Source organism: Doryrhamphus excisus, chromosome 23 (genome assembly GCF_030265055.1).
Source record: "Doryrhamphus excisus isolate RoL2022-K1 chromosome 23, RoL_Dexc_1.0, whole genome shotgun sequence".
Classification (NCBI taxonomy): Eukaryota; Metazoa; Chordata; class Actinopteri; order Syngnathiformes; family Syngnathidae; genus Doryrhamphus; species Doryrhamphus excisus.
Window position 1 is genome coordinate 10,957,230 of NC_080488.1, and position 14,154 is coordinate 10,971,383.

Here is a 14,154-nt window from a genome sequence, read left to right on the forward strand (position 1 = left end):
TGCACTCCGCACTGCCTCATAAAACGTCCGTCTGGAAACACAACCACGCGAAAGCAGTGCTTGTACATTCCCACAGCCTCACGTCATGGCCCCACTCAAAATGCATTGATCAGGAGGTGAAAATGATTAAGACATGAATTAAATGAAATAACATTGATATTGATTTACACCTGAAGCCCAGGGCAGAATTTACAGTCCACTGCTTTGTGTGTGTATGCCTCTGCATTTCTCTTTCATTAAACACAAGGTCTGAATGTAATTCAGGGTTTAACATTGCTTTCTGTCAGGAGGGGCAGGTTTTTACAAATATATAGGCAAAATGATTGAATGGTGATATTAACAAATGCACTGGGCATTAGATATATCAATATGTACCGCCAAAACCCGACATTAACTAAATCATGTTTAATAGCTTGGCATCAAAGTCATTTTAAGGATCCACTTTGTACTTTCTTTGGACATGAATACAACATTTTAACAGCAGCAATGAAAGTTATACTTTTTATCCACACACATTTGTATCCATACACATTAAAACCTTCGATACAGTGGTTTCAGTTCGATACCACTATGAATGGAATGATACTGCAACCCAAGTCCCAAATGTCAGCTGATGTCCCCTGTTGATTTGCTGCCCGGCAGCTCATGCTGTGGCTGGCAGCAGATGGCACCTCAAGCGGCATGCAAAACAACATTTTTCATCTTTATGATCCAAATTCCGGATAAAATAACTCAACGGTAAAATGCATACATAACCCACAACAAGTTAAAACGTAACTCTGAATCGCCAAGGTCACATCTGTCCGCCCACCAATAGGGTCCACGAGGGAACACTCTGAGACACACAAACAGGAGTTTTATTTAGGTCTTTATTTAGGTTTGGCTTATTCACTCTTATTATGTATACGTGTTATACACAAGGTACATAAAGTGACTATATGGGTGTTGTTTCATGTCAAGTAGGCTCTAATAATGTTAAAACACATATTTGAAGGCTCGTAAACAGGTTTTCTATGTCATAAAAAAATTTCTATTTATTGATATTGAATTACAGTCGAGTCTGGAACCAATTACCCCGCCACAAACCAGGGATGACTGTATATAGAATAAAACCCACATACAATGACATTTGCAGCGGCTAGTCCCAGTACTCTTAGAGTACTCTGAAAAGCGCTATACAAATAAAATGTATTATTATTATTAAATAACCTTAAATAAATATTTCAACTCCATTACAGGAATGTACTTTTTCTTTATCGTTTCACCCCATATGATTTTTTTTTTTACAACAGCAGAGGTAAAGCCCTATTCTCTGATCCGAAACTACCAGATACTGAAACTTTAATTAGGGGTGTCTTTTGTTTGGGGACGGGACAAGGATCCATTTGGATGAATTAATAACCTTAAGGTGACCTAGCATTGTCTGCAGAAGTAACCATAAAGTGAGTTCCGTCTTTATAATTTTTGTAATTCATGAGTTTACCGTGTCAGTAGGTCACTCTCCAGTCAACAGTCTCAACTGTGTTAATTAGCTTACTTGAAGAAATAAAACAAGGCACTCAGACTTCAGAGTCTGACTTTTTTAATTTACCCTTGAGCCACCAGACAATTTTAAATTGGATTGTCCGGAGTTGGGATGCCGGCTGCCACTTGATGCCACCAAGTTGCTTGACCTTTAATAAATCTCGGTTTTATTGCAAGCTGAGTTTATAAACAAAGGCGTGTCATGGCTGCATACGCTGCAGTCTAGTGGCCTAATCACACTGGCATGCTGATTAGCTTCCTTCAGACAATATTTCTCTCTGTCTTCTCTCTCTGTCTCAATCTCTCCATCTGTTCCACTAGATAATAAATCATAGGCCAGCATTGTCGCTTGTGTGACGGGATGTATTAATCTCATAATTAGAGAATGAAAAGTCGGTGCTAAATATAGTCTGGACTTACAGTCTAACCCTGCCCCCCATTTGAAATGTTCTAACCTGATATTTCCACTTTTTTGTTATTTTTGTTAAATGATGATAATAATAATTGAAATACTAAATAACAACAAATCACAAACACACACACACTCACTGAAAAGTTCTTAAACCGTGATTATTTTGACTTTGATATTAACACACCTCAAAACGATAACCCAGTTATCAGCCACAGTTCCCACTAATAACACAGTTCGCTGCACTACCTCATGTCTATCAAATTCAAGCAGCACTTATAGTGTTGGACTGATGGGGTCCCTCAAGACCAATGCTGTCCCCTCAGGGTCTCTGCTGATGTGCAGGAAACTGGGCGTGAGTCGGCAAGCGTGCTGGAAAGGTTGGCGGCATTAGACTCTGATTGAGTTTTCAGAGAGCAACGCGGGGTGCGAACGTCTCGACAACGGTCTAACAGAATTAGTCGCTTGTGATGAATGGTATGTGAGAGCGGCCCTGACATTCCGCTTACACGAATACACACACGCCTGTGTGTGGATGTGTGTTTAAGTGTGTGTTTCGGTTTCAAATGGTTCAAGGACTTTTCTTGTACACGCAACAAGAGCGACGTGTGCTGCAAAAACATTCCGAACACAGCATGCTTTGTCTGTGTTGGTCTTAAAATCCTGCAGTTACAATCAGAGCTCAGAATACTCACCACAAGGCTTATATACTTTGCTTACATATAGTCACCTTTGAATGTGCCCGTTCTTACATGACACCGTGCGACTGTTTTCGAACTGTAGGTGCTACAAATGAACCAAATTTTACCCTGAGCAGTATTGATCGTACAGTTGAACAGTATTGATCGGAATTATGTATTCATGCGCCTTAGGCAAGGTTTTAATTGCAAATAATGTGTTAGTTCAAAAATGTAAGTAAAACTGTTCAGAAAGTAATATTGTCGGCCACCTATGGTCGTGAGCTTTGGTAGTGGTCGAAAGAACGTGGGTGTAAGTAGGTGAAATAAGTTTTCTCTGTCGGGTGGCAGGGCGTTCCCTTAGAGATAAAGTGAGAAGCATCCGGGGGAAACCGCTGCTTAAATGAGGTGGCTAAGGCATCTGGTTACGATGCACACCCCCCGAACATCACCCTTGGGAGTTCAGGACAAGTCTGTTCTTTCCTGCTCGGGCTGCTGTCCCTGCGACCCGACCTCGGAAAAGCGGAAGGTAATGGGATGGATAGAGTAACATTGTTACTCTGACTTAAGTTACTCTGATTATCCATATCCTCAGAATACTGGTATGTATCTCGTGAATCTTTTAGTTGGGAATCACTATACAGTCAATCTCGGAAGAAAATATTATTTATGAATGGACATACTGTTTTGCAAACAGCAGGAAATGTAGGAAGTAGAAATGATCAGATCAATATTGGCCCATTTTCGTGACATAGCATGTGATCAGCGTACTATGTGCGGATAAATGTCTTTCAATGCCGATCACTTGTGGCTAGTACTATTCCAGCATGCACGAACGTGATTAAAACTTTGAATTTTATAAACCCTGTAGGCTATTTTTCTTTACTAGAAAAGGACAGAAAATTGATATTTTGATGGTAAAGGTTTGCTGACCGCTGGTATCGCAGAATGGGGATGGTGGTATCCCTCATGTTTCCAACAAAGTCGTATATACTCATATATGTATTTTTCAAACCCTTGGCCTTGTTCTTGGTCATGTACGGCTTCCACACAGCTGCTCAACCACATAAACTATAGTTTTTGTTCTGAAGTTAAAGCTGGAGAAAGTTAGGTACTCTTAATTTATTGAGTCAGCAGAATGATGGTGACTTTTACGCTCTATGTGCCTCAGCACTCATTGATCCCACTCAGTAAATGTCTCTGCATTTTGAATGCTTTGCAAAAATACCACTTACCGTTGACCATGGCACATTTAGCAGGCATATACTTCAGTTTCGGACTTCTGGCAAAGATGTGTGGATGTTTACCTATAAAAAGTGTGTGTGGGGGGGGGGCAATTTGAAATTAATGGATATAAAAAGGGAAAGGGACACATAAACGTCCAATGAAGAAGTAAAGAAAATTGAGGGAGACTTCCACGCAAGCATGAGACAGTGTAAAACTCAGACAAAGGCTTAGTGATATATCAATGGCACCTTTCAAACTTACTACTATCTTAATGGTTTCAATGGTCATCATGCCATCACCAAATGTATGAGTGGAGAGGAGAAAAGTGGAAGAATTTAAATGTGAATTATCTAGCCATTTATGACTGATAATGTTTTCTTCTGTGTGGTGCTGAAACTATTTGTAATGAAGTTTAATGGTCAGCGCTTTGCCACCAATGAAGGACACAGCTAATCAAGAATAGGAATGAAAAATGCAAATGTTGATGTTCATTTTTCTTTTCCTTATAATATATTCTGTTCAGCATGTTCTTTAAGTTGTCCGTGTCCACTGTTTTTTTTCCCCAATTGTTTCATGCTTTTTACCCTTTCATTCATCATATTTTTCTGTTTCTTTTGTCATTGTTCCCTTTTCTTCCCCTCAATTCCTCCCCTTCAGCTTATCGAGATGATGAGGAAAATGAGGATCCATTTGGAGACTACGTGATCAGTAAGTCATGACAGCGTATAGCCTCACGTTGAATACTCAACATATAAGTATCTGTTTTTTATTATGTAGTTGTGTTTCCTGTGATTTCAACTGTAATTGACTCTGTCTGTCTGTCTGTATTGTTGATACCTGGATAATAGAGGCTGTTGAACACAGCATAATAGCTTTTATCTGGGCCGCAGATGAGTGAATACAACATTATACCTCAGTCAGCTTGAATAGGCTCTTTTGGAAATTGTAATTGTTCACATTGTTGTAATTGCTGTAACATTCACACCTCTACACTATACTCAACATCACACCATTACATTTTATTCAAACGTCTCATTGAGAGAAGTTGTACTGATTGCAGTAAGGATGAGCATTTATTTTTCTTTTAGAGACACCTTTCAGAAGGCAAAGCTTTTTCCCACATCTCCATTTCTGAACTCCTTTCATTGTGATTCATGTACTTTACACACTTGATCAGTGGAAGTTTCCCAGAAGGTGTTCTTTGCTTTTGAACAGTCAAAACACAAGTTTGTCCTCTGTGCTCGCTACGCCACTACAAGGTGCGTGCCATGATAATGGCCGACTTGGCCAAGATTGAGCAGGAGAGGAATGCACATCGATGTGGACTTAACATGCCGTCCATCCGACACACAGCTAGATTGTCTTTATATCTGCTGGAGAAGAGCGTACTAGAGAGAGACTATCAGTGTCTCACCGATTTAACTCAAGTTATTTTGCATGTGGAATTAGCTCCCCTTTAAGAAGCTTTGGTTGAAAATGTTCCGACATTTGGGCCACTGTCAGTGAGGACTGATGGTGGGTTATGCAGCCAAACCAGTTGAGAACCACTGATTTAGATATTGGCAATGCCTCTTGAAGCAGACAGTACTGTGGTATTTTGCTGATATGATAACACAATGCTGCAATAATCGAAATGTTAAGATATTTGACAGATATAGCAGTAAATAGATTACTGGTTTGGGATATTTGGCTTTTAGGATGAACCTAAAATGCCAAATTCTTGCCTGTTCAGCCACTTGATCAGATTATGTAGCCACCTTAAAAACTTTGAATGCATACTTAAACAAGTAGTACAGGGACAGTAGACTATCCACGCACTGAGGTAGCAAATCCAGCTTTGTTCCTTTTGTTCAGATTTGTTTATATGCTTTAGGTAGTTTTGTATCCACTGGTGGGTGGTGGAAAACATTGCCCTATACTACCACTGCATCCAGTATTTGTGTGAGGAACAGATGTGGTATTTCTGTTCTTCATAGGGACATGTAATATGTGTGAAATTTATATCTGGTGCATATTCCTTCCAGAGTTGGATGTCAACAAGTGTGCAAGATTCTCAGGTGGAGCATTAGTTTGTAAAATGTGTCGAGTTGTTGTGATTGTTACCTCTATACAGAATTTAGTTTGCTATCTATTTGCTTTGTAAGAAAACAACGCTGCTCAAGAAAGGTAAGACTATAAAGACTGCTGACAAAAGACTGTGATTGTTTGGAAATATGGAAGAAAGTCTCGTGTCTTAGAATAAAAAGTCTTGTGGGAAAAGCCATGACACATACCGGCAACAGAGAGCAAATCATAGTGAAAAGAGAAGATGTTGGGTTGTTTTTTCTCATTTTGATTAGGAACAGTTCCAGCAGCTGTCACTTTATTGTTCCTGAAAACAAATAAAAAGAAATGAAAATCAGTGTCATCGTTAACAAAAGATAATTAACTGTGCCATTAAAACCTCAGCTGGGTCTTAAAAAAGAGAACTAATTCAGCATATACTTATTCAAAAATGAAGTCTCGCCTGCTCGTTCAGAGCTTCCTACTCCTGCGGAGTGATTATGACAAACTGATGGGTGTTTTGTTTCTAGGAAATGAGAGGATCAATGCACGGTTGACAGTGGGCTGAGCTGCTACAGAGAACGCAGAAGCGAGAGTAAGGAAGAGGTCTTGTAGCTTCCAAGAAAATCGGGGCTGAAGAGAGAGGATAGAGTTAAAATCAGATGATGGAAAGAGGATCAAGCGTAGTGGGCAAGATTTAGTAGGCTTCAGCCACAGCACGGGGAGTAATGGATAAAGAAAGGGCTGGAAGTGGGCGGGATTCCGGAGGAGGAATGATTGAGAATCCGATTGAGATTTAACTGTACAGTAAAAAAAAAAAGATGGCTGAGGATTAACATTCTGTGGCTGTCTGTGAGCGCCTAGATAATCTCTGGAGTCCCGCAGAGCCCTACAGGGAGTCCAGCACTGTCTTGAGGGTAGAGCCCTATACCGCCAGGCCTGTCACTGTGCGTCCTCTATGTGTGTGTGTTTTTGTCGAGGTGTGGCAGGTGGGATATGATGCTGACTCTAGCTCCCCCGCTATGCCGTTTTCTAAGCAGCTTGATAGCTCTGCCCAACAGGTAGTGGTGATTTTATTTATTTACTTATTTTTTTTTTTATCATAATGACCGTCAGTTCACACTAGTTTACCTCCTGGTCTCCACTTTTCCTCAATGTTGTGAAAGACTAAAATTGCACAATCCATCATAATGGTTGGACACATTTTGCTTCAGACAGCATAGGGGAGAAGTCAATAAGTAGCTACATGCAGAGTTTTAATCCATATCGATCTGCGCCCCATACTGTCTCATCAAATGGAACCCGGTGCTGTGGGGTGCCACACAGTGTGGTGAGGCAAGGCTTGGCATCACCTTGTTTGTTTGAAAAATACAGGAAATGAGACATACACTATATCGACAAAGGTCTCGGACACACCAATTGACCAGTTCATTTATCAATAAGGACTTGGGCGAGACCACCTAGACCCCACCCTGTCCTCCATCTTACAATAACAGCCTTTTCATTTCAAGCGTCACTGTGCCCCAGTGCACAAAGCAAGGTCTGTAAAGGCATGCTTGGATGTGTTTCATGAGGTCAGGTCAGGACTCTCGAGTTCTTTTACACCTGGGATGAACTGTAACATATAGTGACCTCTGATCTCACAAATTGTCCTCCAGATGTCGACCTAACAAAACCATAAATGTGAATTGGTCTGTATTGTGTGCAGTATTTCAAATATTGTTATATCTCATCAAAGGGCGGCTTTGTTCGTGCCAAAGCTATCTCTCCTACTATATTATTCTGAAGCCTGCGGCCATGTTTTTAGTTGTGAGAGCGTAATGTACTAATTATGGTTGGACAGTGTCATATTCCTCAAAATTATCCTCGTCTGTGTTTGTGTTTGTCTCCTCCTCTTTTGTGTTATGAAATTCATCCCACATGGGTCGATGAAAAGCGACACATACGAAAACTGAAGCTATTTTTCCTAGATGACATACTCATTCAATCCCTGCCAATTTTCAAAAGCCGTCACTTCCGGCACCATTTTGACCATTTTTGATGATGTTGACTGATCCTTTGTCTCTATGCATTCCCAAGCTGGCCTTCTACTACTAGTCATACTCTAATAGCCATTGTTGACACAAAAACCAAAAGCGGGGTTAACTCCTGCATGTGATCCTGCATTGTAGATAATTTACATAAAACCTAGCAGAGTGTCATCTTTACTCCGGATCAAACAGGTCTCCTATTGCCCCACTAGAAAGGCCAAACCGTGACCTGCAGCACTTTTACTAATGCAAATCCATGAACTCATCTTTGCTGCTCAGGCACAGCGTGGATGCCAAGCAAAGAAATGGATTCTAATTTAAAACCAGCAGGAAAAAAGCTGTTAAAAAATGGCTACACTGATGTCAATATTTCTCTTCAAACCATTTTGTCTCCACTCAATACTCACTTTAATAGCTTGGCTTTGTTTTGCAGGCACACAGATAAGGAGGAAGAGAATAGTAAATCCATATTGGAGTCTCTAACCCCTGATTGTGAAAATGGTCTTGTTTTTGCCACTTAATGCTCAAAGCTGACAAATAATCAGAAACAGTACTAGTGAGGATCTGACTGTCTTTCATCACTATGACCATGTGGGACAGGCTGGCATCTCATCGGCTGCCAAATCTTTTCTTTTGCAACACGATTATGTCTTTCTATTTAGGATGCAGAGGATTGTTTTTGCATGTATTCCGTTTTCTCGCTGCACTAAAAGCTTTGTCTATGCTGCAGTCGTGGCAGTGACAATCAATAGCACAACCCAATCACCTTTAAATCGGATCAATGGGTCAGTCCATATGTACTCAAGCCTTTTTCACAGTGATGCTTTGCAAAGTCATGGCTATCTATTTTAGGGTCAAGTCACCATAATCAATTACAATGCATGCAGTAAATAGTCCCTGGTTGATCTTTCAGGTAAGCCAATCAAGGGCATTTTTAAAAGATGTGAGCATCAAAAGATCGACTCTTTTCTGTTACTCTTACTGAAAACCATTGTATATGTAACCAGACAATGACAAACTCGCCTTGCCATCCAAAAATGCTGCTTTTTGTTGCCTACCTGGATGTTGTAAGGATGGCGAGGGGGTGTTATTTGATTGTAAATAGGAATTTGCATGCAGAGATTTGACTGGTACATGACTGTACCTTAAAGAGCAAAAAACACAGCACATCCGCCAAAAAAAAAAAAAAAAGAACACATGAGCACGCTGTCGCAGCATGTCTAAGTGTTCTGTTGATTTCATTTCAGATGAAAATCTTTTGTATAGTGCCAGATTGATTTTTCCCAGTAGACACCTTTTTTTCATCTTTATCCTTCTTTCAAGCATTTCAGGGACGAAAACCGTGAGCTTGCTGATGGGCAGGAAGTGTGAAGATCACTTCAGTAACAGCACTTTTTTATGTATCTTTTTATTTGACGGCTGCCACAGGACATGCCCATCTCCATGGCGACAGTTTGCTATTTTAACAATATTTTTCTCTGTATTGTGTTTTCAAGAGAGCTCATCAGGAGGCATTGTTTAACTTTTTCTCTTCCTATTTCCCATGTATACTCAGCCTCCACAAAATATAAGATAAACATCTTTACAGTTTGGTAAATATCAATGCAAGGGCAACTTAAATTATTTGATAAATGTTTGTTTCTGCCTTTGCAGAGATAGCAATGCTGAGTTTTGATTGACACTGTCCTATTCATTCCGCAACATATTTAGTATCACTGTGGTTCCAGTTTGCAATAATTTTTTAATTGGCGTATGGTGTAGCCATGTTTGACTCAAGTGAACTCTCCATGGCAACAAGTGGACATGCACGTTTCTGATTTGATCAGGAGTTTAAACGAGTGGTTGGCATGCCACCATTTTTATTTTCATGCAACATTTTACCGACACTGTTACCCATCTCTGACACTGTTGTACATGACGATTTGTACCACAGAGACATCTCCCTTCCTTCACATTTGCTGTCAAGTATTCTTGAGAACCCCTCTTCAAGTAATTTCACATACACTACAGTAGCGTGTTTTAATGTAGACCAAACCTGCCAAGTTTGAACGCAGCCTAAGTATCTTCTTGCTTACTATAAGTACCAACCTCTTTATTTTAATGGATTGTGTCAAAGATTGTAATTATGTGTAATTTTATTTCCTCGCAAATGTCAACATGTTTTGCTGTCTAAAGTTACTGTATAAGAGATGAGGTTATACATCTATATATGTCATATCATTCAAAACTGAAATACATAAATCCATCGGTTAGTTGGCTCCACACCGAACCGATAAGTGAATGTCTCCGAAGTATCTTTCTTTACTTGGAAAATACATGTACAATTTTGTAGTTAAGAGAATGGAGAACCTCTTTAAAACCTTCTTTTTTTTACATTCTTAGATGAGACCCCTCTAGACATGACATAACACCCCCATAACACATGGCTATTGTCACATCAGTGCAATATTAATGACACCTAGTGACTAGTATAGAATACTACATTACAATTCAGTCATTTGAGGTAATGGTGGCCATTGTAAACGCCGCGTGAATGTGTGAACTGTGAATAATAATGATTTTATTATTTTCCTCACTTTCTTTTCTATTGTATATACGTTATATGATTTTGTCCTCCTTTTTTTCTGTTGTTGTATATTAGCTTGGACATTGCAAATCAACCCCCGACAATGACAGTTTCCAATGTAGTTGTGTGCAGCAGTAGATGATAATTGTGTCAGTATCCATATACTTGGCTGATTAAATCAGGAGTTGCATGTGTGAGACCTCAGCCACCCATGAAGGTATTTTACCCGGGCACACCTTCTCTCTGTCTCTCACAAACCCATTTTGTCGCTTATCGACACGTTGTGGTCATAAATACATGCACAGACACACACACACACATCATTTCACAATTAGCCCTGAGTGTGCTTGACTCTGTGTGTTAAGGACCTATCTGGTGCTGTGGGATGAGAGAGGTATGAAAATTGAGAGATTACTCACGCTTCCCAGTCCACCCACACACCTGTGTCCACGTTCACCCCTTTCTCTCATTTGTCATGCGGTTAACAACAAAATCCTATTTTGTCTTCTCGGTCCCACACATTGAAGCACAAGTTGTGAGTGGAACTAGATCTGTGGCTGTGTCTCATAGCCGAGTCATTGCCTCCTCCAGCACACACACACTTGCACACGTTCACTTTGCAGAGGCCATGTGTTAGGATGATGATAGAGGGCTTCAAAGACACTCTGCAGAAACTGATCTTCCACATTAAACGTCTCAGAGGTGAATCTCACTTCCGCGCACGTTTCCTGTCTCTGACACACACACTTTATGTGACTATCTGCCAAACCCCAAAATGTGGTAAAAACAACACACATGCCATGAAGAGGTGCATTTTACCCATCACTTAGTGAAGTACCCCTTCACCATGCAGGGGGTTTATGCTCGAACATGAACTGAAATGACGAAAATGGTAAGGAATTCAGACAGCAATACAAAATTATCTATTTTTGACACACGGCACGAGATTGATGTTCTCCTTTGATTTTGGAACATTTGCAATTTATTTTATTATTATTTTTATTATTGTTACGTCACAAAAGTTCCTTGCAAAATCATTTGTTCCAGAAGTCACTGGCTGTTTTTCATGAGCGAACGAATGACCCAGCAAACATTTAGATCATAGCTAACTTAGCATCTACCGAACATGGACACATATTGGCGTGGACACCTACAAGGAACAACCACTAAACACTGATACATAGTTGCTTGATCCACTACTAGCAATGTGCGTACAGCAAATATTTAGCAATTTCTACCCAATCATGACAATCGTCACTTGGCCTGGGTTAATTCCGTGCCATGGAGACTGGCACATGCGCAGAACGCCGGCTACGCTCAAGTAGCACAGAGAAAACGACTTTCCAATCGCATAATCTTGGTATGCAAATCTGACTTTTAAAAAGCCAAACACAATCTGATTAGGGTGTTTACATGTTGATAAAGTCATAAACAGGATTTTAAACAGTGGTACATGTCTGTTGTACAATCTACCTGTTTCATCAAGTATTTATAATTTTTTACCACTTAAGGTGTATGAGGTGTTTTCTGAGGGAAAAGCTGCCTGTTTTTGAATAAAAAATATCTGTAAAATCTGTACATTTATAAGTACTGTCCATCAAATGTTTTGATATTGAATAATTTTGAGTGGAGCAATTTAACATTTGTCTTTACTTCACTGCAAAGATTGAAGCTCTCTTTTACCTGTGATGAATGAATAAAGATAAATCTATGTGGACTAAGCTGACAGACACGTAAATGGCACCTAAAAATGATTGATGTGATAAAAAAAATTGATCTAGTCTTCTTGACCCTGTAAAAGGTGCCATTTGAGCCTCAGGTAGATTGCATTTTGTGGCATTTGACTTTTTGGGAAAGTTTCTTGGAGCTTTTTTGTTCCACCGTGCATATGTGTTGAGGAGGTTGATAGCATCAATGTCATCACTTGGCTGCACACCGCGTGTAACCCACCTCCAGATTTGTGCACACATACTTCTTTTTTGCTTTCACCTCGTCATTCGTCTGACTTAGAATTCAGTATCGATTCAGACAGGAGCTGCTCAGTGTGGGGGTCATCAAGTTGACGACTTTAATGCTGTTTGTGTGCTTGTTTTGTATGTGTTTGCGTGTTTGTAATGTAAACGCCCTGCTCTCTTGAGAAAGCTGCTCGTCCCCTCTGCCCTTCAAAGTCATTTGGAATTCATACGGAAGCATGACCCTGACAGATGTTTCTTTTTCTTCTCCAGAGAGCAGCAGAGGAAAGGGGAAATTGGGGTGTCGTTAATAAATGACAAATATGAAAAGAGGGCATATGGATATTGGAAGTCAGACACTGAAAGGCAAAATAAAAGTGGACCGTTTTCAATTACTCTTTTTCTGCTGTTCGTCTTTAAATGTTTGACAAATACAGAACAAAATGAATACTGAAGAGCTTCTTAAAATATTTGAATAAATATTGTGGCAAAAGATGCAATATGAGTAATAGACTTCCATATTACGTGTATTATCCTTCATAACAGCGATGTCATAGTTTATAATCATGCTGCAATCTTCTGGCTGCACTGTTCTCACAAGACAGATTTTCTCCAAATGAAAAATCGTTTCTACCAAAATTTCTACCACAATGTGACAAGGAAAAGTTGAACATTATTACTAGTGATGGGAAGCACAATCCTTTTTACTGAGTCATTTTCTTATGAGTTACTCACTGTAGTGAAAGGGGTACTCGATTTACTCGGTACATAGAGCTAACATCGTCATCCACTAGGCAATGTTGTGAAACATTTTCGACCTAAACTAAAAAAATATGCTAACCGGGGCATGCATTAATCAAGGTTCCATTGTATTACATCAGCCAAATATTTTTATTATTGTTTTGTGTACTGCACACAATGTTTAGCTCGTGACTATATGTTTTTTTTCACAAAAAATGTCAGTGTATTTGTTTTACTTTGCATATTATGAATGACAAGCAGAATAAAAATGTTTGGATGCAATGATGTTGTTTGCATTTGATGGTGATGTACGGCATTGGAGCGAGGAAGGAAAACAGCAGAGGGCAACACCTAAGAGAGGAGGGCGGCATGAGAGTCATAGGTGAGAGGAATGCAGGAGGAGAGGAATGAGTGGGGAGAAGCAGCCTGTGATTGGATAAATGGGCAGACAGGAACACTGTCAAGGGAAAGGTGCAATCCTATTTTTACCCTTCTCCTTTTGGGAGCCCCTATTCTCCTCATGTATCTATCATAATGACAGAAACCCCCAAACTCACCTGCGTCCCCTTTTCCGCCCCTCTCACTTTATCTCCTTCCCTGCAGCTTTAGTTTAGCCCACATTTTGTTTAGTGTTTTTTTATTTATTTCATGTTTTATTGAATGCAAGCCTGTCTAATGGGAATGAATTATCGCTGGGTGATCTACAAGGCTCACACATTGAAATTGCTTATCGACTAAAGATAACTATTTGGAGCATGCACAATTCATTCAGACAATGAGTGCACACAAATTTGCACTCCCGGTGCGTACAGTCCTCGTCTCCACAGCTGAATTCTCTTTTCACAAGTTGTGTGTTGGTCTCGTGTGTTCTAAAAGAGTTACTTTGACCACAGTTGGTGAAACAAATGCTTTGTAATCTGCTCTGAATTTACACACACTTACTGTACTTCGATCTCCTGATAATACATACAACAGCACCAAAGCA

General features: G+C 39.9%; 1 protein-coding gene across 17 annotated transcripts in view; it reads left to right on the plus strand.

Moving 5' to 3' along the window:
* Positions 1–14,154, plus strand: part of tenm2a (teneurin transmembrane protein 2a) — a 181,686-nt gene that overhangs the window by 59,197 nt on the left and 108,335 nt on the right. For 10 of the 17 annotated variants that reach the window (XM_058063582.1, XM_058063592.1, XM_058063580.1 and 7 more), the window contains one exon: positions 4,495–4,545. The exons of the other annotated variants lie outside the window; for them this stretch is intronic. In XM_058063582.1, the coding sequence (XP_057919565.1) occupies positions 4,495–4,545 (51 nt within the window). The remainder of the gene's footprint in view (positions 1–4,494; positions 4,546–14,154) is intronic. 17 annotated transcript variants of the gene reach the window in all.